This window comes from Zonotrichia leucophrys, chromosome 7, assembly GCF_028769735.1.
Source record: "Zonotrichia leucophrys gambelii isolate GWCS_2022_RI chromosome 7, RI_Zleu_2.0, whole genome shotgun sequence".
In the NCBI taxonomy this organism is placed as follows: Eukaryota; Metazoa; Chordata; class Aves; order Passeriformes; family Passerellidae; genus Zonotrichia; species Zonotrichia leucophrys.
Window position 1 is genome coordinate 14708430 of NC_088177.1, and position 24524 is coordinate 14732953.

General features: G+C 38.7%; 1 protein-coding gene across 10 annotated transcripts in view; it reads left to right on the top strand.

Moving 5' to 3' along the window:
* Positions 1–24524, top strand: part of GULP1 (GULP PTB domain containing engulfment adaptor 1) — a 173232-nt gene that overhangs the window by 143672 nt on the left and 5036 nt on the right. For 7 of the 10 annotated variants that reach the window (XM_064717623.1, XM_064717620.1, XM_064717619.1 and 4 more), the window contains 6 exons: positions 290–427; positions 1784–1900; positions 2280–2372; positions 11213–11437; positions 14261–14399; positions 21026–21120. In XM_064717623.1, coding sequence (XP_064573693.1) covers positions 290–427; positions 1784–1900; positions 2280–2372; positions 11213–11437; positions 14261–14399; positions 21026–21120 — 807 coding nt within the window. Of the gene's footprint in view, positions 1–289; positions 428–1783; positions 1901–2279; positions 2373–11212; positions 11438–14260; positions 14400–21025; positions 21121–22888; positions 22900–24524 lie in introns of all 10 variants that reach the window. The other 3 variants (XM_064717625.1, XM_064717628.1, XM_064717627.1) reach the window with 3 other exon arrangements.

Below are 24524 nucleotides of genomic sequence, written 5' to 3' on the forward strand. Positions count from 1 at the left end.
CAGTTTTCTAGAACAGAAATTACTCTTCAAATAAACACTTCCAGATAAATGCTGTCCAAATAAACTTCCTGTTTACATTCAGTAAAATCAGGAGTAGTTTTTAGATGAGTTTGCTAACTTCTGTTATGCATTAAGTCCATTTCTGGGCGCTCTCATGTGTAATAAGAGGCATTCAAAAACATTAGTGAAGCTTGCCTGCTCTTATGAGGAAATCCAGATCTTTCCTTTGTGCATCTTTATCCTGTGAGTGCTGGAATTTCTTTGAAATTACCATTCTGTCTGTTTGCAGGAGGTCCAGCACAACTGTCAGCTCCACAGGATATCCTTTTGTGCAGATGACAAAACTGACAAGAGAATATTCACTTTCATCTGCAAAGACTCAGAATCCAATAAGCACCTGTGCTATGTGTTTGACAGTGAGAAGTGTGTAAGTACCTGGGGTGCTCTGCAGGGCTCGAGGGCACTGAGCTGCTCCTGGCTCTGCCTTGGAGTGAGGGAGGAATGGTCAACAGGAGACAGCCTGCCTTTTAACTGGGACACAGCTTTTCATGCCACTATGGTGTCTTGCAACTTAGATGCATTAAATCAAGGAAAAGTCCCTTACTTCAGTGATCTGAGGTGGTTTTCTGGGATAATTTCTCTTACTGCCCAGCTCAACATCCTGGGGGAAGCATCTGCAATACTCTCGGAGAACAGGCTTTGCATCCCACCAGGCTGAGATGTTTGCACAGCTGTTTGCAAAGATTACTGCAGCTCTGGGGCTGAGATACCCTTGCAGGCTTTTCTGCTCATGTGTCAGTCTCTGGTTTTAGTGTTGGTGTTTTTGTGTGTTGTTTCTTTTTTGGGGTTTTTTATTATTTTATCACAGTGAGGTTCTCCCTTCTTTATCCACCACTTTCACTGCCACATCTCTCAAGTTTAACAACACAAAGCACTCCCAGATGAGTCATTGCACCAAGAACTGACATTCTCTGGTGTCTGAGAGTCTATTTACTTTCTCTGCTAAAATTCTAAGCAAATGGTGTATCCATACATTCACCTTTTATTGGTCCTGCTTTGGAATCACTTGTTTCTGAAACCTTGGTGTCCTTCAGCAGTTTCCTGTAGGCTTATTTTACCCCCATCATTTTTGACAGAGATACTCTGTGCTGACTGTATAAGCACATCATAACATAGGATATGAATCAGCATAGATCTAGTAAATTATTATACTTTGCACCTACAAATGCAGTATCTGTGGGCTATTTTTCTGGATATTTGTAGTTGGAAATGATTGGGCAGTTAAATAATTGTCTGCAGTATCCTGAGTGAGCTTTTATGGTATTCACGAAAATAAGTGTTGAAATCCAGATTTAAAATCAATAGGGGTCAAAATATCCATTGGCATGAAAACATTATTTCATTAAATCTAAAAGACTTAATTTCATGATTGAACAGGCTGTAAATGCTTCAGAAATCATCAGGAAAAGCCATTGTGCACTATGGTGTCTGTTTTTATGGAAATTGAGGACATAATTTCTACTGATAAATCTCCTTTCTTATCCAAAGTATTTTTACATTCATTTTACATATTTTTGCATTCAAAATGCTTTCATAGCATTTTGCTAAGGTATTTTGCTGAAGGGTGCTTGTGATGCTCCTTTGTAGCCTTGGCTTCATGGTGGATGGGGCAAAGCCTTTGGATATGATGCATGGTATAAATTATTTTGTGATATTCTGAAATGAAAGGAGCTCCAGCAAATATTCCTAATTTACTAATTTCAGTCTTATGTTTTATGTAAAGGCAGAAGAGATAACTTTAACAATTGGTCAAGCATTTGACTTAGCTTACAGGAAATTTCTGGAATCCGGAGGAAAAGATGTTGAAACAAGGAAACAAATTGCAGGTTTACAGAAAAGAGTAAGTTCTGAACTTTTTTGTTCTCTCTAAGAGATAAAAGTACATGCTGCTGTATTTGTATTAGCTCTTTCTAAGAGATAAAAGTACATGCTGCTGCTTTTTATGGAAGCATAATTTCCAGCATTATTCTCAGATTGCGAAGGTAAAAAAAAAGACTGAAAAAAAATCTGTTAAAAAATATTTCATGTTTTGCTGTCCTCCAAGGATGTGGAAAACAAAGTTTGAAATATGGAGGATACTGAAAATGTTTTATAGTCAGATAAAGAGTTAAAGCTTGATTCTAAATCACCAGGTCTCTGATGAAACTTATGTTCAGTGGATGCTGTTGTTGAAATCCATGACTATCCCAATAGCTGTTGAATAACCACTTGCTTTGTAGATTCAAGAATTAGAAACTGAAAATGCAGAACTGAAAAATAAAGTTCAAGATTTGGAAAACCAGTTAAGGATAACACAAGTGCACGCGTCTCCAGTAAGTACCTGACATAACTCTTGTGTCTGGGGTCACTCTGTATTTATAATCACTTGATGATCATTCTGAGCATCCCTGCTGTTCCCAGAGATTGCCATTAGCATGCAGTGATCAAGCAGCACGTGTGCTGAAGGGCAGTGTCACTAACAATGACAGAGGGACGAGGCAGCAAAGTGCAAATTGCAGTCTGTGCAGCTGTGCCTCTTCCATACCTATTTGTTGCTGCCTGAGGACAGTAAATGCTCACTCGAGTAGAGAGCTGAATGTGCCAGCTGAGGGTAAAAAACTCTGCACTGAAAGGAGCTGCTTGGGAGTTCCTCACACCTTTGTCACAAGCACATGGTCACCTGTGGTGACAGCCTGCCTGCCAGGGAGTCCTTAGGTCTTGGGAGCTAATGCTGGGTGGTCAGGAAAGAGGAGCAAGGGTGGGTTCCTTGCTGGGAATCCCAACTGCTCTGCAGTTCCTGTGGATGATCAGGACAGAAGCTTGTTTAAATTGCTGGCTGGCACTTCCTAACACCTAGGCAGGGCCTCCAGCAATGCAGGTTGCACTGCAGACTGGTCCTCATGACTCCCCTCCTCTCACAAGAGTGTTCCATCTGTCCAGCTTTAGGCAGCTAGCAAAATAAATCCAACATTAATAAAGTTCTTAATGTGGGTGTGACAGAATCTCACAGGAGGAACTGCTTTTCAGCTGTGCATTTTGGACTGCCTTGTTCCTGCCTTGAATGTTCACCATTTCCCCTTAAATGGATGTTCAAAGATGTGGGCAGTGTAAAGGCATGTTTGCAGTGGTGCTGACAGTTTCTCAGCAGTGTCTGTACACTCTTTATGTTGATGAGACGCTGGTTCCCATGAGGGACTGACATTTCATTTTACTGAAATCTACTTAGAGGAGAAAGCACCATAAATTATAAATACTGTGTAGCCGCCACAGTGAACATTTTAAATTATGAATGTCTTCTCACTTATGAAGCATTCAGTGATAGGTAATCAATTTTAATGCTAAATTTAATATCAAGTTAGTCAATTCTTGCATCTTTTATTTTCCTCAATTGAGATGGCAGTTTGTTTTTATTTATGAATATAATAACTAAATGTATATTTGAATGCAAATAAATAGGCTCTTAAATGCATTGCAAGTATTTTATTATTTTATAATAATAAAATTATAATTTATATATATATAATAAAATATAATTATTTTCTTTCATTTAAGTTAAAGAACTTTGTAATTTCATTAAGCAAAAAAATGAAAGAAAATTAATAATAGTGCCCCAGAAATATCCAGTAGTTTGTGATTTTTGGTGTCTTTTACGACAATGGTGTTGCATTCCATATTAAAGAGTTAAGATCTAAATTTTTTAATTTGATGGCCACTTGTAAACACTCTCCCTGGAAGGTGTTTTATTGTTAATTACTGTTGGTACAGTGAATAGGCATATTTTTAAAAAGCACTTGTGCTGCAACAAAACTATAGAATATTGATAATTGTTTATATTAGTTAATTCATTTCAATAATCACTGTTGGCTATTGATTTGCCATTTTATTTTATTGCTTTATTTACTCCTTTATCTTGAAAATGAAAGCCCCAAACATTTCATGTCACAAATGTTTAAAATTGCAGTAGGAGCCACCTAAGAGCCTGTTCAACGTCTGCATCCATTCTGACATGAAACATTTCTGTAAATGGATGAGGGTTGGAACTCTCTGTACTCCTGGAGATGCTGGACCTTCCCTGAGCATGGTCCTCAACAGCCAAAAATTAAAATGAAACAACACCAACCAACCAAAGCCAAGCTCATTTTTAGGAAAAGGTCTTAGCCAACTCCAGGCCCACAGCTGTTCCCACCAAGCCCTATAGACTTGGGCACTCACCAAGAGGCAGCTTTCAGGCAGGTCCTTTTAAACAGATCTTGTGGAGATGATGAATCAGAGCTCTCACTGTGCTGGTGTGGGAGGAACTCCATGGCAGTGCAGCTCTTAAGCTGAGAATGAATGAAGGAATGGGCTGGTGACTTAAGTGCAGAAAAAAAGATAAAAATATTACATTTATACACATTAATAAAGAAAATTAATATGTTTATTAGATATATTATTTATTAAAGATAAATTATTATATTTTATATAACTATAATTTTTTTAGGGATTTTTAAAAGGATTATCAGCTGTTGTGCCTGCAATAGCAGTGAATGTGATGGCACCTATCTCCTTTTTTACTTTGTGAGCAACAAATATGTATGAAGGAACAAAATTGCAAACAATTCATAAGACAATAGATTCCCTGTTGTGGCTTGCAATTAATTTTTACCCTTTTCCTTCAACTATAATTTCAAGTATGATTCTGCAAAGTCTTGTTTCCTATCAGAAAAAAAAAAATGTTGCAGCAATTTCTTTCCCCCTATTTCCACATGATTTCTGTAATGAAAAAAGATCACTTTAGTTTTAAACTAAATAATTATGGATCTTTTCTGAATTTAAACTAAAAATATCTGTGTACTGCTGCTGCTCTGTCTTCAAAATTAAACTAACAGATCTATATTGTGATTATGTTGTCAGAGTAAACTTTTCAGATATGCTGATAGTATTTTCTGAAATTAAATAGCTTTAATGAAGCTGAATATCCAATGTGGGGAATAATACCTTGTTTGAGTCCCTTTCTAAGCACTTTTGAGTGGATGGGGAAAGCTTCCTTCCATGCAGATATTCTTGGTATTGCATGCCGTGGAAGTATGACAATTGTCCTTGTGATTTAGAACAGATTTATTAAACTGTAAGATTTAAGTTTTCTTGCATTTTTCACATCACACTGTTGAATCATGCAGGGATGCCAGTGCCATACAACAGCTTTCTGAAGCTTTTCTTAGCCATAATAAGCATTTTGATTTATTTATATTTTTTTAATCATTTATGGCTGGTGCTCCTTATCTGGCAGTCCAGCTCTTCTGCATGCTGAGGTCTAGGGAAGGGATTGTTCAGTGGTCAAAGGAAAATTTAAGCCTTGATCCTTGATACCTTATGTGATAAAAGAACACATGCCTTTAAGTGGCATCACAGCAGTTTGTAAAGAAATGTTGAGTTTCAGAAGCCAGATAGAGATGGTTAAAGGTTGCTTCTGTTTGTGCTTAAACAGTACCTTGGATTGTCACAGCTTGTGCTTTCCTTTTTGTGTCTGGCTCTGCATGCTCTTTGTGCTCTCCCAACGTTTGCAGCTGTGACCGCCAGCACGTGATGTCCCTGCCATGCTTTCTATGGCAAGGCGCTGATCCAGGAGAGGATGCCTGTCCCACCTGGCAGTCACTGGGAAGCCACGGTGCCGTTTGCCTGCAGTGCCAGTCTGTCATTTCTTTATTCCTGCTTCTGAGGTGCACTGATTCTTCCTGTCAGTTTTTAATGGAATGGAGAAGGGAGAAAACACTTCAGGAAATTTGAAGTGCAGCAGGTTTTTTTTGTATTCTATCACTGACCCTTGATTTGTGTGGCTTGGGTTTTATTTGGCGCTTTTTTTTTTTAAAAGCAAGCCAATTCTGCTCTTTTTGACAGCTCAGTCTTCTGATTCACAGATCGTTTTCCCACGAGCAGAACCAGATTACATTTCCTGTTTTCACTTCAGTATCAAAAGAAAATAGAATGTGAGAGCATCTTTAAACTGTGGATGCATAACTTAATATGTGTATGGTTTAAGCATCTGGTTCACTGCACATTAAAAAAAAAATTGTTTCAACATGCTTCAGTTCTAAACAGATACGTCCAGGCTGTCACTTGAAATAAACTTTTCTAACTTCCTCTTGTCACTGAAAACAGGTTTGTAGCTAAATATGAAATAAAACCATTTGCTCAGGATCAAATGTAATACTATCCAGACTTAAAAATTCAGATCCTCTTTTACTTCCAAAAGGTTTTTAAAACATTTTGTCTGTAGTTTCACAAACTATTGACAAAATTTGATATGCCAGGCTAGACTGCAATGTGTGGCTTTGCTGACAGAATTACATCTCTAAAAGGAGTTTGCCCTGTGCTCACATATTGAGTTCTTGGGTAATAGTGTTAAACACTTTCTTTTGCAAAACATAATACTACAACACCTTAATTTGCTGATCTTTCACATCAAAATGTGTACAAATTAATGACCTATCCAAAAATCCATGCATGATCTAACTAAGAGAAGGAAATGCAAGCAGTGTATTGTAAGCTTAAGGCTTCATTTTAACCACAATATCAAATCTATTTTGAGTGGATAATTTCATAAGAGAGAACATCTTTCCAGCTGAAATATATGTTACTAATTGTTTTAATTAAATATGTTTTAAGTAATGATAGAATTAGAGTATTAGGGAGTTTATTGTGAGTCCTCAGTTGCTCTATTAAAAAAAAAAAAAAAAAAAACAGAAAAAAATCCCACTTGCATATAAAAATTGAAAGTAGTATTAATTAAAAAATTTAGGGATGACTTTTTTCTGTCCAGTTTATAAGCAGTGCAAGTTAAAGACTTGATTTGTATGTACAAAGGGAAATTCAGTGTAAAACTCCCTTTTGGATGATTCTTGCATGTATTGCAGGTTTTTTGCAGGCCAACTAAGGGTTTATTTGAGGACATATTTTAAAATAATACTGACAGAGTGAAATGGGTGCAAAATATGTGTGTGAATAATGCAATTACCTACCCCTTGTATTTTTGCAGTGTGTAAATGGATGAAAACCATTGACAGCAATTGAGTTCTGCTTTTCAGGGATACAATTGCCATCAGAATTCTCTCCTTGCTTGCTTATTAGTATCACTAGGAAAATTTTTCTGTAGCTGCTCTAAATCTAGCCATATGGCCAAATCAACATCAATCTAATTTAGGTGTTTTTTCTGTCAGTTCATAAACTCTATGGGAAAAATAAAATTTCTTTCTGAACCTATAAAAGAAGCCATTAAGGCAATGAGATCATAGCTGGAAATAAAAGAGAGAAAACTGGATTGTATAATGAAATACTTTTGCATGAAATACGCTGTGAAAGTTGAACATCAAATTATCAATCTTCATTCTTTTTCTCTCAGGATATTGTAGCTAATTAGATTTACATTTGCTCAGCACATTCAGTAAATAATAAACTGCTTAGTGATCATGTTTTCTGCATTCGGGTCAATGCTTTTGAGCAGTCCTCCTAGAACTTTGAGAAGTTAGTCCCTCAGATGAGTGTGTTTGCCAATGCAGAAGTGTTATGCAACAGGAACTATCACTTTTTTTTGGTGTCCTGAGTGGCTCTGTCGAGGACATGCAATCCCAAACTAAGAGTTTCCTTAGTTTGCCTCTGGAGCTGTGCTTCCATGTGCCATGGGAAATGTTGGCATGGAACATTTCCTTTGTCTCACTCCTTTGCACGCACTGCTCAAGTTTCTGTGACTTGTGTATCTGTTGTTTACTTCTCATCTGTTGCAGTGGCTTGGCAATGCTTTAATCACTGATCTTTTTTGCATTTGGTCTTGATTATGTGAGGACCATTGGATTCTCATCCTGCTGTTTGCCTGTGGGGACCCTGCTGCAGTTTGTGTCCCTGGGAGGCTTTGGATGCTGCTGCTGTGTAACTGCAGCCTCCAGAGCTCAGCACAGCCCTGGCACAGTGGGCTCACATCATGTCTTACTTGCTGCTGTTCCCATTGCCAGTGCTGCCCAAAGCTGCCGGAGAGCACTGAAACATGGGGGAGGCAGAACTGGAGGGCAGCAGGAAGAGAAAAATGTTGGGAGAAGCAGCCCCAGAAGGATCAGTGTTCTTCCATGCACCATAACTATTGCCAAAGAAGCAGTGTGGAATACTGGAATACCTACATGGAGGTGGTGCAAAACCCTTTGAGTTTTAAGCAGAACATTGAAGACACTGATTGATTAACCTTTCTCCAAGGTTTTGTTGTGACCCTCATTGGAAAGCTTTACCACACTCACGGGAAAACCCCAGGATAGACATTGGAACTGTATGCAGATTTCAAAAACCATTTTGGAATGTGTTTATGCATATCACTTGATTCCTGTTCCACCAAGATTGCCAAGTGGGAAAATGCACATGGTTTTTTTGCCTTTCTTCAGCTTGTTTAGATTTATAATACTCTGTGTTCAGATGTTTGAGCAGTTCTTCGTGAGGGTATAAAATTCTGCTGCATTTATAACATTAAAGAAAATGGATTTGAAATTCCCTATGGCATATTTCATGTCACTGAAAAAGTACTAAGTTAACTGAAGATTTAGCAGTTAATTAATGGAACTGCTAATGCTTATACAGTATTTTATGAATTAGCAAGTTATGGATTAGTGAGTGTTCTTAGTAGTTCCAAATATCAGGAAATGAGCAGGTTCTTGACTAAATGCATAATTTTCCATTCAAGGCCGCTCACCATTCCCTGGAATATTGCTGCAGTTTCCTGCTGTGGTGGTTCTATATTACCAATTTGAATGTCCAGAGGAACAAAACCATTTCCTAATTTTTTTCCAATTCCCACTTAAGTGATTGCTGTGTGACTGTGACACAGAGATTGCAATCAGTATCTAGAGACACCTTGTGAAAAGAAACAATTTTGAAGTGATTTTCCAGTTAATAAAACCTCAATCACGTTACATTTTCTGATATGATGCAGCACAAGAGCTCATCTTCAGCACCCTTCTCAGCAGAATGAGTCAGAAATAAATCCTTTGCTGGCACTTAGTTATATCTAACCATAAAAGAGACAAAGTCCTCTGAACTTGTATGATAATTTCATTAAGTATAATTTCTTGTTGTTTTCTTATGTTAATGGAATGAGGCCCAAATTGGAACATGTTGTATCCATCCCACCATTACTACAGGTCTGAGTGGCAACCTCAGATAAAACACAGTTGCTGTATGAAATGACAATTTAATTATTTTTACTATATTTTCTTCCTTTTTAATTTGGTGTAAGAATATTAATTTTCAGACGCTACACCCTTTTCAGGTTGTATTCTTTAGAATAAGGGTCTCTGCCTTTCTCCTCCTGCACTTTGTGCATCTTGAGGCATTCCCTGTTTTCCACAGTCGAATACACTTCCCTGCTGCCCCTGTGGTGTCTGTGGGTTCCAGAGGCTGTGAGCAGAAAGCCCATCAGCCTTGCAGGTCCTTCTGGGCTCTGGGATGAGACACAGAGCAGCCCTCCCAGCACCTGATGGGTTCTGTGCTGCTCTCAAAATGAAAAATTCCCAGGGAAAATCCATGTCCTGAGCTGGTTCATTCCCAAAAGTGCTGTAGGAAGCTCGCCACCCCATATGGTGTGTGGTGTCCTAAGTGTCACTATGAGACCTGTGCCTGCTCCAGTTCAGGGCTCAGATGACACCTGAGCTGTATGTTCTGGTTTTGTATTGAATTTTTCCATTGTCTGGATTTGATATGTGTTTCATCACCCTCATGGCTTTGCTGCTTGGTGTCCTTTGTGCATTTTGCTGCTTTCTGTATGATTTTTCATGTGACATCCAGGCCTTCTTGTGAAAAATTCTTATTCTTTGCTGTTTTGCATTTCAGGAGAGTATTTGGCTTTCTTAATTACACGGTGTTTAATCTTTTTGAGCATTTATTATTCTGAGGGCTGGAGTTTTTTCCCATAGTTATGTACAGCAGCAAGGATTCCATGGCAGTAATGCACAGTAGCACTGCAACTCTGCTACCTGTAGTCTGGTGATACACTTGAAAGAATAATCAGAATTCTCTCCTGTAGGTTTTTGTATTTCTTTTAGTTGATTACCATTCCAAACCCTCCATTTCACAATTCCAGCATAGAAATGTTTGAAGTTGGGATGAAATTTTTTTTTTGATTCTTTAATGCTGAATTGCATGTTTTGAGTAGGGAATTTTGTGGGTTGTTTTGAAATTCTCAAGCATGGCATTGTTACTACATTTAGTCACGTGTACCATTAACCAGGTTAATCTGTAAAGAAAGAAGCTGAGACTCATTTTAAAAGGATGTGAAATGTTTTGTTTTCTACATAACATTGAAAAAAAATAGTTTAAAATAATTGAATCCTGCTCTATTGAGTTATGCAAATTTCTGATGAAATAATCATGACATATCCATTGTGTAACACTACAAGGGGAGCAAAAGCAAGCTTCAGAATTCTTGCTGCACTCATCTGCCACTGCATCAGCCTGGGCCAGTCATAGGGGTTTAAGCAGGACTGGGTTTAGGGTTTTAGACCCCCAAAGATACCAAACTTAGGGTTTAAGTTTTAGGGTTTAGGACACCTCCAGCCCAGGTGCCATGCCTGCCTTCTCCATGTGGAACTCCTGGCTGTGGCCAAGAAGAACTTTCTGCATGAGTGTGCAATCCCTCCTGTTAAGATCCAAATATTAATCTGTCCTCTGAAGATTTTAGTTCAATAATGAGCTGCTCTTTCAGCACTGGTGGGATATAAATGGTAGATTTTTCCTCAATCAGTTAGAGAAAAGTCTGACCTGTGCATTAACCAGCACAGTAACTCTTCTCCCCACACTTGTGCCTACTGCTAATTTACAAGTGCAGATGTGAGAGATTGCTGATACCTTGTTGGATTTAGACATTTCTTACCATCTCACACACACACACTGTTGGAAAGATGCCTGACTTCATTTTATTTGGTGATGATCAAGGATCAAGCCTTCTTTGTTCCAACGGGTATTGAATTACCTCTTAATGTGGCATTTCCTTATATTTTGTTGAAATATTGTCAAGTTTTGTATCTTGTAACTATAGCACTGAACAACAAGTTGCTGACAAACTTTTTTTGAAGTATGAAATGTGTTTCTTTTATTCTTCTTTCCCTGACATTACCACGTTCTGTTCCTCAGAGTGTTTTCTCTTTCTGTGATTCCTTTTCAGCTGCTGCACATAAAGTGTGATAATGATGAACATATGTTTCAAAGACCCTCTGCTTTTTTCTGGTGTAACAATGAGGATTCACCTCCTTGTTTAGATATCTCTTCCATTACGCTTACTCCTAGGAGTTCTCCTGACTCTAGACTGCCACCTGGATTGTTAATCCCACCACCTTCAAAAAGTGGTCTTCCAAAGCCTGCCAGTGAATACAGCTGCCCAAGACCTCGTGTAATCTTGCTGTGCAAGAGCTTGTTCAGTTTTAGTTTTTTTTTATTTTTGGCTTTCTTTCGTTCTCTGTTGTGTATTAACTTGTGTTAAAAATGTGCATTTTGTACAGTGGCTAAGGGATAGGGAGGATGAATCTTAGATTCTCTAGGGGTACTCTTAAAATACGGAATTTGTGAAGAATTACTTTTATTTCTACAGAGCTTTTTCTTTCCCATTCTCAAAACATAAATTCTTACTTTTACAACATGTTTAAATTAATCCATTAATTAATGATCTCTGTTATCTGTCAATCTTTTATTAAAGTTTTTTTTATATGAAGAATAGCAATTCAAAACAATTCTAGAGGTCCAACTGCAAGGGCTTCTTCCCCCCAGGAATTAATAGAAAAGCAATGAGCCATTAAATAACTTTTAGAATACTTTATAAAAACTGTGCAAAATGAATGTTGAAAATTATTCTCAAATATGAAATGGGCATATTGCCTCCTTTTTCATATTAATGTGCTTATACTCTCAACTTTTCTTCCATTTGCAAGGAATATTTGCTTTATTTAGCGACCATCCTGGCTTTCTGCATGTGTTCACTAAATAAAAATGCTTCTTGTGCTCATATGTATTCAAAATACACATTTCTTAATTCACTAACAGTTTTAATTAAACGCTATCAGTAGAATCAAAATGACCAGTAAGTGACTCCAACAACGTTGAATGTAAATGGGAAATGAGTCTAAAGTTTGGGTGTTCTATTTTTTTGCCTGAAGGGCACGTTTATAACTAAATATAAGTGCTGTTTATCTGTCTTCTAGATAGCCATAAACATTTAGCAAATAATAAGGTTCTCCATTAGCACATATGATCTCCAAGTCATTCTAGGGTTGCCCATGGATGTTGATGGAAATGGAGGCTGATATAAGCATTTATTGATGCCCTAAACCTGATCCCACCTTTCTGATGCTGACAAAAGCCCGTCTATAATCAGAGCAATTTTGGATGAAGGAAGGGCTGTGCTTCTTTATTGTGTTTATTTTGGGTGCATCATATCAATTGCCCTGCTTGGAGTGGGAGCAGATGACATCCAGCCATCTGCCAGACCTGGATTATCCTGGTTCTCTGCAGGGTTAGTGCAAGGTCCATGGACACCAACAGGAGCCTGTGGTGTCTGAACTCTGCACTGAAATCTTTTCACAATACATGATCTTTGAAATGCCAATAGTAACTTAAGTTGAGGACTGTCAGAGTTTTGGATGTGTTAAAATCTTGAACGCTGGTTCTTTTATGAGGTTGTTTCACCTATGGTCATAATTGGGAATAGCAATGACTGAGAGATTTTTTTTTTTTAAAGGCAAATGAAAGCAGTATGTTAAATGTAGATTTTTTTTTTTTCTTGCTATGCTTCTGTATAGTAAGAAAAGTGAAGAAATACCCCAGGTTGTTTTAGATATTGAATAGTTACAGATCTCTCTCAATCCAATTTGAAAATATTAATACAAATTTAAAATATGGATTCAAAACTCCTAAGAATCACAGAAGTTCTAAGAAATAGGAGATGTAGGACTTGGGAGCCCTGGGGTTTTTTTCCTCAAAATTTTAACAGTGCATTCAGAGGAAGGCTGTGGATCAATATTCCCTCTCAGCAGGCACTGCAGAGAACCTCCAGAGAGAGATAAGTGTGATTCAGGGCCACCTGTAGACTTGGCTTAGGGATCTGTGATGTGAGCTGTCCAAGGGCAGCTGTGGGTCTGCAGCACAGGCACTGAGGAAAGCAGCATTCCAAAATAAGAATCCAACCATGTGGCTCTCATGGACAACCTGCTTGCCAGGTTATCATATTTGTGTATTCTGAATGAAAGGATCCATGTGACTAATTTAACTTGTGCTTCAACATTTCTGCGTGGATAATTTGTGCAAACTGAATCTTGTTTCAAAGCTGCAGGCTTTTGCTGTGCCTGGCTGGCCTTTCTAATACACAGGGTGTGGGAGTTTCTGTATTGTCTCAGCAATAACATGAACATGCAAACTAGTTTTGCCTTCAGCTTGTCAGTCTCAGTTTTAATCTATTCCATCCTCTGTCCTCAGTGTTCAGTATATTTTAACTTGACTGTGCCTCACTTGTGCCCTGAAGTTGCTCCTGGTGGCAGGAGGAATGAACCATTCAAACCCAAATATGGCTGTAGAACTGTAGTAATTGGTGGATTTGGGGTTTCTTGCTTGCCCAGTATTTTTTTTAACCCTTCCAAATTCCTGTGTGTTTTGAATTAAATCTCTTCAGTTTTACCTTCAAGGACAACAGGTTTATTTTGGGTATTAATATTCAGCATATCATGTTTAGATAATTACTTGTGGAAAAACACATTTAAAGCTTTGATCAAACCAGTTTCTCTAAACTGCCAAATAAGGGATCATGTAAAGAAGGATTAGTAAACCAAAAAATACTGGGATTGTATCTTTGAACTTGGTTCTGTGCTCTCCAGAGCAGAGCACGTTGTTGTTGCCATATTATCTCGACTGGGTCTCATGAAGGTGTCTGCACTCATATGTCTGCAAGAGAGCTGCTTCTCACAGCTTTGTCAGGTGTAACTGGGATACATTTTCAACTGAAAATGGAAAAATTGCAATGCTGCTTTTGTACTGGGGAGTGTTAGCCTGTGTCAGAGTCTGTACTGCAAATGCCATTTGCTTGGTGTCAGGAGCTGGGGTTTGCATGCTGGTGGTTTTTTTTAACTTTTCTTTTCAAAATGTGACTCTTATCTGCATGCTGAAAAATTCAGTATTGTGATCTTTTTCATGTGAAACATTGCCCTAATATTTATTGTCCTTATTGTAGGCAGGCAGTGTGACACCTAAATCACCCTCCACTGACATCTTTGATATGGTTCCCTTTTCTCCCATATCCCCTCAGTCATCAACACCTACTCGCAATGGCACACAGCCTCCTCCAGTACCCAGTAGATCTACAGAGATCAGTAAGTTTTGTAACAACTGACCTACTTTTTGATTACGTTATTTTTTTAATAAAGCATCTTTTAAAGTTTTACGTACGTTTTGCATGAAAAGCCAAATGCAGTTTTTGTAAATCACATTCACTAATGCCTTTTCATCTTTATACCATCCTCCCAAAGTCCTTGATGTTGCTGCCAAGTTGCATTATAAACAAACTTGCTGTGAAACTGTGACATATACACTTGGAAGGAGTTGGGTTGGGGATTTTAACTTGGCTTTTCTTTTACAGTCTCTTTTCTGTACTTCAAGGAATACTTTAACTTCCTGTTAGCTCTTTCCTTGTCAAGCCACGGTTCTAGCACCCAGAGCCTGCATTTCTGGGGAAGGCAGCAGGTGGAGTAAGTATGGTGATGGTGATGCTCAAGGGAGGGCTGAAGAAACTCCTCAAGGAGACTTGGAATGCTGTTTTCAACACTGCTTTTCGTGTCATGCACAGCTTTGTTTAGCTGTAGTTGATGAACCTCTCCAGATCTCCAACCACTGCTAAAAGGTCTTCAGAAGGGTATTAGCAACAGCAATTTTATTTTGCAAAGGCTTGAAAGCATTTAGGGTAAGGTTCTTGAATTCAGGAAATCTTTTTGGAGTCCAGAAAGTCTTTTTAAAAGCTTTGGAAATCCCTTGAGGGGAGAGGAGAGTGGGGCATGCACAAGTGATGTTAGAGGTTGTGGAAATATGGGTCTGTGTGTGTGTCTTCTGCTCCTGATGCCTGTTTTAGAGTGAATAAGGGATGTTAATGTTACTGCCTGCCACCATATGGAACACATTTGAGGAGATTGTGCTGTTTTGGGGCATGCCTCTAGAGAATTTTCAGCTGTGAATGGGAGCTGTGCACAAAAACAAAAATGCATTTTCTAACTTCAGTCAGTGAATGTCTTCCCTCCCCAAGCCCATATCTGATGCACTGCTTGGTGCCATTGCTCGGAATGTCTGCCACCTTCTAAAGAGAAAGTAAATGTTCAATCTCTTAATTCAATAAAGAGCCCTGTATTGTAAAAGAGAATATTTTAAAACTATGAATGAATTTCTGTGGGATTCTCAAAAGGTATACTGACAGAATTTTACATCTATCAATTATAGTCATAACTATGTTTTAAATTATATGAAAATAGTATTTACTATTTTCATATAATTTAATAGAATATTCAAATAGTCTAATAGAATAATAGAACAGCTCTATTGAGAGAATTTTATGCCTTTACAATAAATAATTGAAAGGTTGCTTCTCTGAAACTCTTATCAGTGCCGTAAAATAGATCTAAATGTGCATATACAGCTTCAAGAATGGCAACTTAACTTGAATTACAGTCTAGATTTTAACTTTTTACCTCTTGACTTACCTCAGTTCCATCGAAATTGTGGCCCAGTTCCATAGAAATCTTGTGGGAATCAGCACTCAGGTCTTGAAGGATCTTGAAAATTCCAGCTATATGGGATTTGTAATATAAGGGGAAAGAAAAAAATAGTTGCTTATTAACAGCAGTATTTATTGTTTAAAGTAATTGCTGCTTCTGCACTTCACTGATTTGACTTTTTGAGATGATGTAGTTCAGAGATGCCACTTCAGGGGGAGATTACAAAGCCCATCATGGTCTTTATACTTTTGATCCCTGCTCTTTCAGTCTGTGTCATGATACTTTCTGTGTTGAAAATTACTGTATTCATGAGCTATTAATGCTTTTTGGCATGTTTCAGAGCGTCATTGAAACATGAGAGGAATATTTTATCATCAAACAAGGGTTTACTGTCCCAGATGAGAAAGCTCAGCTCCCATAAGCTCTTTCAGGCTGTGAATGCCCCCTTACTGTAGCAATGTGCAATAATGCATTGCTTTGTGGTGTCACTGCTGCCAGAACCAGCAAGCTGGCATTTCTTTCTCCAGTACAAGTCAGAGGGCTGGTAACCAAGAGGAGCAAAAGTTTGTAGTCTGTATTTTCTAGATAATCTTTTCCTCTTGCTATCTCTACTTTCTTTATCACTGCACTCAAGCAGAGTTGATTTGGTGAAAGTACCAAGTGCTTTTTTTGGATTTTATAATTTTGTTAACTTTCACCTTTCTCACATTCAATAGTAAAGAAGGAGAAAGATGAGAGTTTGCCATCTATTTGTTAGTATCACCTTATTTTATTCCATTTGCCTAAGTGGAGCCTGTTAGCCAGGCAGGGCACTTGGGCTGCTCAAGCAAAATGTGCTTTTAAAAGCAAAGTTCATCTTATTCATCCACTGGCCAGTTTGAGAAGCCAGCCAAAAATAACAGTGCCCCAGAAAGGCGTGGGCATTTGTAGGAAACCTGCAAAAATACAAAGCACTTTGCATTCTTCCAAGGAATAGTTACATAGGTGATTTCTGGCACCAGGATGACAGTTCAGCTTCCCGTAATGACAAATGCCCAGAGTTAGAATTTTGCTTGCCAGTTCTTCCCTTGATAATTTCACAGGGAAAACAGTTGTAGGGTGATAAATGGTACCTCTGGCTTTGCTGAGCTCACAGCATGTAGTTCAAGATGCCTTTTAAGACTAGAGCAGAACAACAGTGACTTTTTTTAATTTTTTTTTTTTTTTTGGAAAGACAGCTATTTCCAAAGCATTTAGGCTTTAAAAAATAAATTAAATCTTGAGATTTTGAGTACATATTCAGCAGTGTTCCAACAGGGCTACTCAGTAAGTGTCTGCTCACTACTGGCTGCATCAGCAGTAGCAAACAAATGGGGTTTACCTATTTAAAGGAGAAAGTGGCATAACTTTTGTGCAGGAAGTTGCAGATTGGTTAAATGCATGCTGACTCTTTAGGTAATAATTGCAACATAGTGAAATGCAACCAAAAATGCAGTGCTAGAGATTGCATGCTGCTTCCTCATGGAGTAAGGGGTTGTAAGTTCTTATAAGTTATCTGAATAGTCAGAATTAGCTCATTAATTTTATTTCATTAAAGGAGGAATTAACTTAGGTTTCTTGTTGGTACAGCATTATTTTCATATCTCAGAAAAGAACTGTAGAGGATTATTCTCTACTGAGTTGTTCAGTATTTATTTCACACAAATGCATCATGAACAATCCAAGGTCACAACTGGCAGATGCAGAAATCTGCTCCGAGGTGCTCTTTTTCTGCAGATATTTAAGAGCATTTTGTCAGAATAATGGCTGTAATAATTTCCAAAGAAAAAAAAATATGGAGTAGCCTGCAGCTAAATGAAATGCTTTCTGGATTTCCCTGTCTCAGTTTATTCCAAATATTTCCTTGGGTGCTTATCTCTAAGTGTGATTCATTTTTCTCAACACAGCTGCTCCATCTGGGCAAAGCATATATCAGCATAGCTGTGAGCCTGGATGAGAGCTGAGATAGAGATTGGGATGTGAAGTGCAGCAAAAAAACCAAATATTTGTATTTTTGCTTAGTAATTGCCAATTTTGATTTTACCATAGAGTGCAGGTTGCTATTCTCCAGTATTGTTTGTTCTCCTGAATGTCAGGTCCCAGAATTTATCACTTGTTCATGTTATCCTGTGGTTTGAGCTGAGCATCTAAAACATCAACATTTCATGGTTTTTGAATTTGTGGGTCAATTTTGCAGCCTGTGAATTTATTTCCATCCAGAAAGGAATGAGAAAGGGAAAGGAAATTATTTCAACTGTTTGAAAGGATAATTTTCAAAGGCTTCCTGGTTGCTGTTTATTGGAGAAAGAAATGCCTGTCTATGGTACAGTGATTTTGGGGAGTGTGCAAGACAAGATGTTCTTGTTATAGCTAATTTTCATGCAAATACTATGGCCTGAAATGAAAAGTTACCACTTTATCCTGTCTGTGCAAAAAAGGAGTCCCTCCTCCATAATGAGTGGAGTGAACATTGGTGGGTAAGCCTATGGATATCCCAAGGAATATCCCAGCCCTGCAGGGATGAAATCCTCACATTTCTCCATTTTACACATGTTCTTCAGCTTTTGCTCTCAAGGCAAATAATGACAGTGCTACTGAAAGTATTCCATGGAACTTTGTGCTTCCCTGACTCTTAGCAGTGCAGCCTCTCTTTAACACTCAAACTTTAAATGCAGAAAAACAGTTGTTCTGTGAAATTCTTCATCTGGAATGGATAGCAAGTTTTGATAGAGATAATTCCCCAAGTAATAACTTTCCTCAGAAACCCAGTTAGGTAATGCTTCTTTATTTTGAATTTGATTCTATGCAGGGTTTACTAGGCTCTGTCACTTGGAATAGGTCACACTCTGGTTGTTTTAAATTCTGCTTTGTATACAGTATAAATTCAGAAATCTTTCCCATTAAAGGAAGGAGTCACATTAAAGGAGTTAAAACTTCTGCTTTTCTCCTGCTAATGAGCTCAAAAGGGCTTTCATTAATACAAGCCCAATAATAAGGCATGAATGAGATAACAGCCATAATAGTGTACAAAATACTTGCTTTTAAAAATAGTCAGAAGTCATGATTCAGTACAAATTACATGCAGGCATTTTGTCCTTCACTGTTTTTTCCTAAATACATTCAGTAGAATGTTTGCTAAGCCCTGGTGTTGGAACTGTCTGCTTTCAATTGTCTGACCACAGAGAAAGTGTCAGCTCCTTTTAAAGGTAAAAAGAAAGAAAATGGACCTACACAATGACCCATAGACTGCTGAGGGTTATAAAGTAGAATCACTTTTTTGCCCAGTAGAGGTTAGATTGCAACTCCAAGCTGCTACACATCTGAAGGTTATTTGCTGGGAGCATCAGAGCATTTCAGGACACTGGTTATACTGGAGCAGACCCATTTTGGCTGTGAAAGAGGCAAAGGATGAGAGAGAACCTAATTTTTACATTCGATTATCTGAGTTCAAGTCTCTCTTGCACACAGGTGGTCTGCCTTTGCCAGGAAAGACTGGATTTCTTCCTGGCTCTAGTGGACTCTTGGAATAAGGCTCTCTTATCTGGGCCATCTCCTGGTCCCGTGTGACAGTTTGTAGCTGCTTAGCCACAGTTTTCTAAATATGTAATCAATCAAGTTCTGCTCAAATTTCTGTACTTTATCATGGGAATTTCTGTACTTTATTGTGGGAGCACATTCTGGTACTTGCCAGTAATTTAAAATGCCTGCTGTGCAGCCTGATAACACCTAATTGATAAGGGCAAAGCCCTGACAGACTGATATGCACAATAACTGTTGAAGAGCCCAGAGAACACAGGTGTGAAATTCTGCCTGTAAGGATGCCAAAACCAAACCAGCTGTGCAGCTGTAGGAAGGTGCTGCACCGCTGATAACAGGACTGGGAATTCTGCAATGAGGGGAGTGGTTCCAGCAGTCAATTGTCACCCAAACCTCAGGTGTTAAGGGTGAATTTTGTGCTGAACTGCTCAGTCACTTCAGGGTTAATTGCCCCCCTTACCGTCACACTCAAAAACTAAATTTGTTTTGAGGCAGGTAGAGTGCTTGTCAAGTTTCTTGCTAGGCAGCCATGAATGTTAGGAGAGGGGATATCTCCTCGTGGTTCAGGTTTTCTCTCCACCAGTGACAAGGCTGTAGGAACTTGGTTCTGTAAATTCTGCAATCAGTGGGGTTTGGTTAGCAGTTTTATTTTTTTTTTAACTGCTGTAGTTTAATCCAATGTGAGATGGGAAATGTGCCTAGAGATGGAACTTTGACCTGTAGGAGAGAAAAATCTATTACTAAGAAGGAGGAAAAAACACCCAAAACCTGAAAAACCAAAAAATATTTGAGCAGGCAGATATAAAGAACTATACTGGTCTAATACGAAAAAAGAACCCAAAAGAACTCCAATTGTATTGGAGGTGTTTCTTCTTAACCAGACAAAAACAAGAAACATCACCCTCCCTTTGACCACTAGAATGTAAACTGCAATTAAGAAAAAGTGAGAAACTTTTGGTACTGAGAAAGTGAAAATTTGCAATCATTCTATTTATGCACCCAAATTTAGTGGAATTTTAGCATAACAATTCATGATCCTGTTGTGGTTTTGGTTTTTTTTTTAAATTACTTTTTCTTTCTTAATGTGGTTTTCTCCAAGATTTTAAAACTCTGATGGCTTTTAGTTTTAATTACTGCTAGTTGTTCATTGAGGAACTGTATCAAATTAAGACCTCACCTTGCCTGAGTAAGAATATTTGCTTGTCTCACAAAAACATCCTTAACCTGAGGAGTGGCAGACAGGGGACATGAAGATTAATTCGTTAGTAATTTGTTGTTGACAGAATGTAGAAATGAAATTTGGCAGCTCATGTGCAGTTGCTTCCTCTTCATTTTTGTAACTCCTCCTGCACACAGACTCCGGAGCACTCGTCAGTACATGGTGCCCTCTTCCAAGAGCAGCAACTCCTCACCGGATCTCTAGAAGGCACAAGTATTAAAGGAAGCTAAAGAGAGGCTTAAAGAGAAGTCCAGTGGTGTTCTTGGAAAAATATTTGAGTATTAAGGTTTGGGAAACTGCCCAAGAGCTGGCTTGCACACTGGGACGTTAGAAGTTGTGGTTAATGAGTGCCATATCTGGCGGTGCTGTTGCTCAGCTCAGGAGATGTGAGGTGGCTTTTTCAGAGCACTGTTGTTGTTGTCCATACCTGTTCTCCCAGTGACTCACGTTTCTGTCGTTGCAGAGAGAGACCTTTTTGGAGCAGAACCTTTTGACCCTTTTAGCTGTGGAGCAGGAGATTTCCCTCCAGACATTCAGTCCAAGCTAGATGAGATGCAGGTAACTACTGTCTTACGTGCGTTTTGATGGCTGTGTGCCTATCCTTGAAATACATCCTTGCCATATTCTAAAAATGTGTTCCAAAAAGTACACACTAATGCCCAGACAAACCCCTATTTCTGACCATTCCCTCTGTAAGTTTATCTCCTGCTCTTTGAGTCGGAGTTTGGGTTTGCTTCAAGAGCCCCACCTGGTACCAACAGAGTCAGCTACACTAATGAAGGGTTTCTCAGCAGTGTAACCAAAATGGTTTGGGAGCTGTTACCTGGGAAGGGACTGACGGAGCTGAAAAAGAGAACTGAGCCCTGCAGATCCCTTGATCTTCACTGCAGCAATCTCCCCCATGCCAATGTAGCCTCCTCTTTCCCTCAGTTGGCATCACGTTGTTTTCTCTCAGCACTGGACAGACTTAGGTGCTTCTGAGGCCATGACAATTTTTTGCTGCCTTTAAAAACAGCTCTGTGGCACCCTGGAGCAATTTAACTCCTGAGAAATGGTTCAAGAATTCTGAATTGTTGTGTTTTTATCAGAAAATGTTTGTTGATTCTGAAACACTCAACATTGTCCATTCAGTTATTGACCCAATTGTGAAACAATTCTAGGAGAAAGTCCTCAAGTTTTGGAACAAATGATGCTCTGCAGTCAGACTTTGAAAACTTCTAGTTCCTTGCCAGCTTATCTCTAGTATTTTTTAAGCAGCCTGCCAGCAAAAGAAGATGCTGGAAATAATGGAAACTTGAATTTCTAGGATCCTGGCTCCTCAGCAGAAAGTATTCCAAGGGTTTCCAGCCCTCTTGTCTCTTAGGAGCCCACAAAGTCCAAGAGCGTTTGCTTTCAGGCTCCTTCTGTTCCTGTCTCCTGCCTAGAGAGCAGCAGAGGCATTTTAAAATGGCTTAAATAAGATTGAAAGACCATTTCATTTTCCTGAGTACATTTTCTTTTCTTTGTCAGTTCAGGATGGTTCCACTGACAAATTCTACTCACAATGAAGCAAGAAATTTAGCTTCTTAGTCCCCTGTATAATTTCAAAGAGCAGCTAAAAGCCAAAACTGTCTTCTTTGCAATTCCAGCAACATGCTGGTGTTTTGTGAATGCCATAATGTTGTTACCAAGCCCTTGAACGCAACCCCCATATCTTACAGCACCTCCCATTAAAATATTACCAACATTTCCATGGTTTTAATGAAAAATAAATTGTAGCAACTGTGGTTACCACTAATAATGGTATGTCAATATTTAAATGTCGCATATTAAGAGTTCCTATACAGGTAATATTTTGACAATATTTGGAATTGTTTGCCTATAACACTACAGAGTGCTGTCACCTCATAAAACATCAGGGAATGGAGTAGTAAATGTATTTATCAAAGATGTTTGAAGTAATGAAATTAAAATCTCACATCATTGTTTGTACTCTCTTCATCTAAGAAAAGGAGACAACCAATCAATAACAAAACCCCCAAGCATTAGGGTGTTATGTGTCCTGTTGTGCAGAAAGGCATTCCCCCCCAGCATATCAGCCATTCACTAAGAATTAATCAGTGGGCTTTATGTAGGCACAAAACTTGACATTTATGATCCAGCTGAGAACAAGTGTACAGCTGAAAGGGTATGAAAAACCCCCATATTCTAACTTGGGCCAGAGCAAAGGCTCTGTACAGTCTTAAAATACAGACTGTATTTTACTGTGTGATTGTTGCAAAATACAGCTTGAAAGATGTTTTTCCTAATGTCTCTTTTATCTTCTTGTGCTTTCCTGGGTGCACAGCGTCAGCGATGGTTGGTATATCATATTTTAATAATGGTATTTAAAGCATTTACAATTGAAATGTGCACGTGTTTGTCTTGTGTTTCTATTTTTATGTATATTTGTTTATGTAGAAAAAATTCAAGATTTATATTTTATATATAGAACTCTGAGTCAGGGACATTTTCATGTTTGGAGCCTGCAATCTCTAAGTTAGAGACAGCTGATGTTTTCTTTACTCTCTCTCTTGCCAGGTGCTAATACTAAGCCTTTGTTTTCACTGCTGTTTGTGATCCCTGTGTACTTGTGAAATCTCCAGTTGTCATTATCAGATTGTCACTAGTGAAATGGTTTAAGCAAAACCTTTAGTACAGAGATTGTGTTAGTATAGTCATGTTTGAGAGCAAGTCTTTGTTTGGACATGGTGATTTAAAACTTTTCAAGGAGCAGAAGCAGCTGTGCTAGTCTCAACAGCTGTTAGACACAGCCTTTGAGGAAGGTGAGAGCACAGAACATGTAATATGCTCTGGAAATCCAACAATGAGAAATGTGGAAGAAAAGTGTGGGCTTCTCTTTATTTTCTGAAATGCAAAGTGAATGAGTCTGCCATCTTTGCATTATGGAAGCACAGCCTGGGTTTCAGTAATTATGTAGATCTGTGAAGGTAGGTGTTTTACAGGAGCCTAGCAAATAGCTCCAATGAACTGTATGAACTGTAGTGTTGAATAGAGCTCAGCCTGCAGTGAGGATGTGCCAGTCCAGACTCTCTTAGCCTGTTTCTTGTGAGGAACATGTGAGGTGCCTCAGCACACACAGTCCTGTGCAGAAAAGCTGCCCTGATGTGGCCTTGTGCTTTTGGGAACAAAGTGGGAGAGGAGAGCCCAGCGCAGAAGAGGCACTGGAGAATCAGCTCTTGAGTAGTGGGTGCTTTTCCTCTGCATCCTGCATTCTGAACTTCATGAGATCAGATAAGGTTCCCTGGCCTCTAGGGGAACACTCTTATTTTTAAACTTCAGTGAGGATCCAAATTTCACAGTTAAGCTTTCCATTCCGTTTCTCAGTCCAATCTCTGTTGATCTTTTTGCAGAGCTTACAACTCAAACATTTGCTGAGATGTGACATTTATAGCTCAGGCCTCTCTCTGATGGCTGTCCAACCTCCTGTTTCCCTGCACCCTTATGCTGAAACATATTTTCATCTTTACTTTGACTGTGTCCGGACATTAATAAAATGAATGTCTACTTTCCCAGAAATCTTGCAGTGAGGAGAAGTTTCCCTGGATCATGAATCACACCAGCAGCAGCTGCTATAATTTATTAAAATCTCAAGGTAGTTATTATCAGAAAGCTTCCAGGAGCTGTAAGCCATTCTCCCTGCATGCCCTGAAGCAGTCAGTAGACTTGACATCTTTCCATCTCAAATAAGTTATGCTCAGCCCTCTGAATGCTCTTCTCAGAGATATGTAAATTTGTCATTGCTTCATTGGGTTTGTGCTGACTTAAGCTCATGGAGTGAAATCACTGTGAAGTGATAAGTGAGTGAACTTCTCAGCCATAAGGTTGATTCTGGCAAATTTATCTCCTGATAAAGTGCAAGTTCTTTGTCTTGTACTGCTTACTGGTTTTAACCAGAGTAGCTCACATCTTTTTATCCTTGA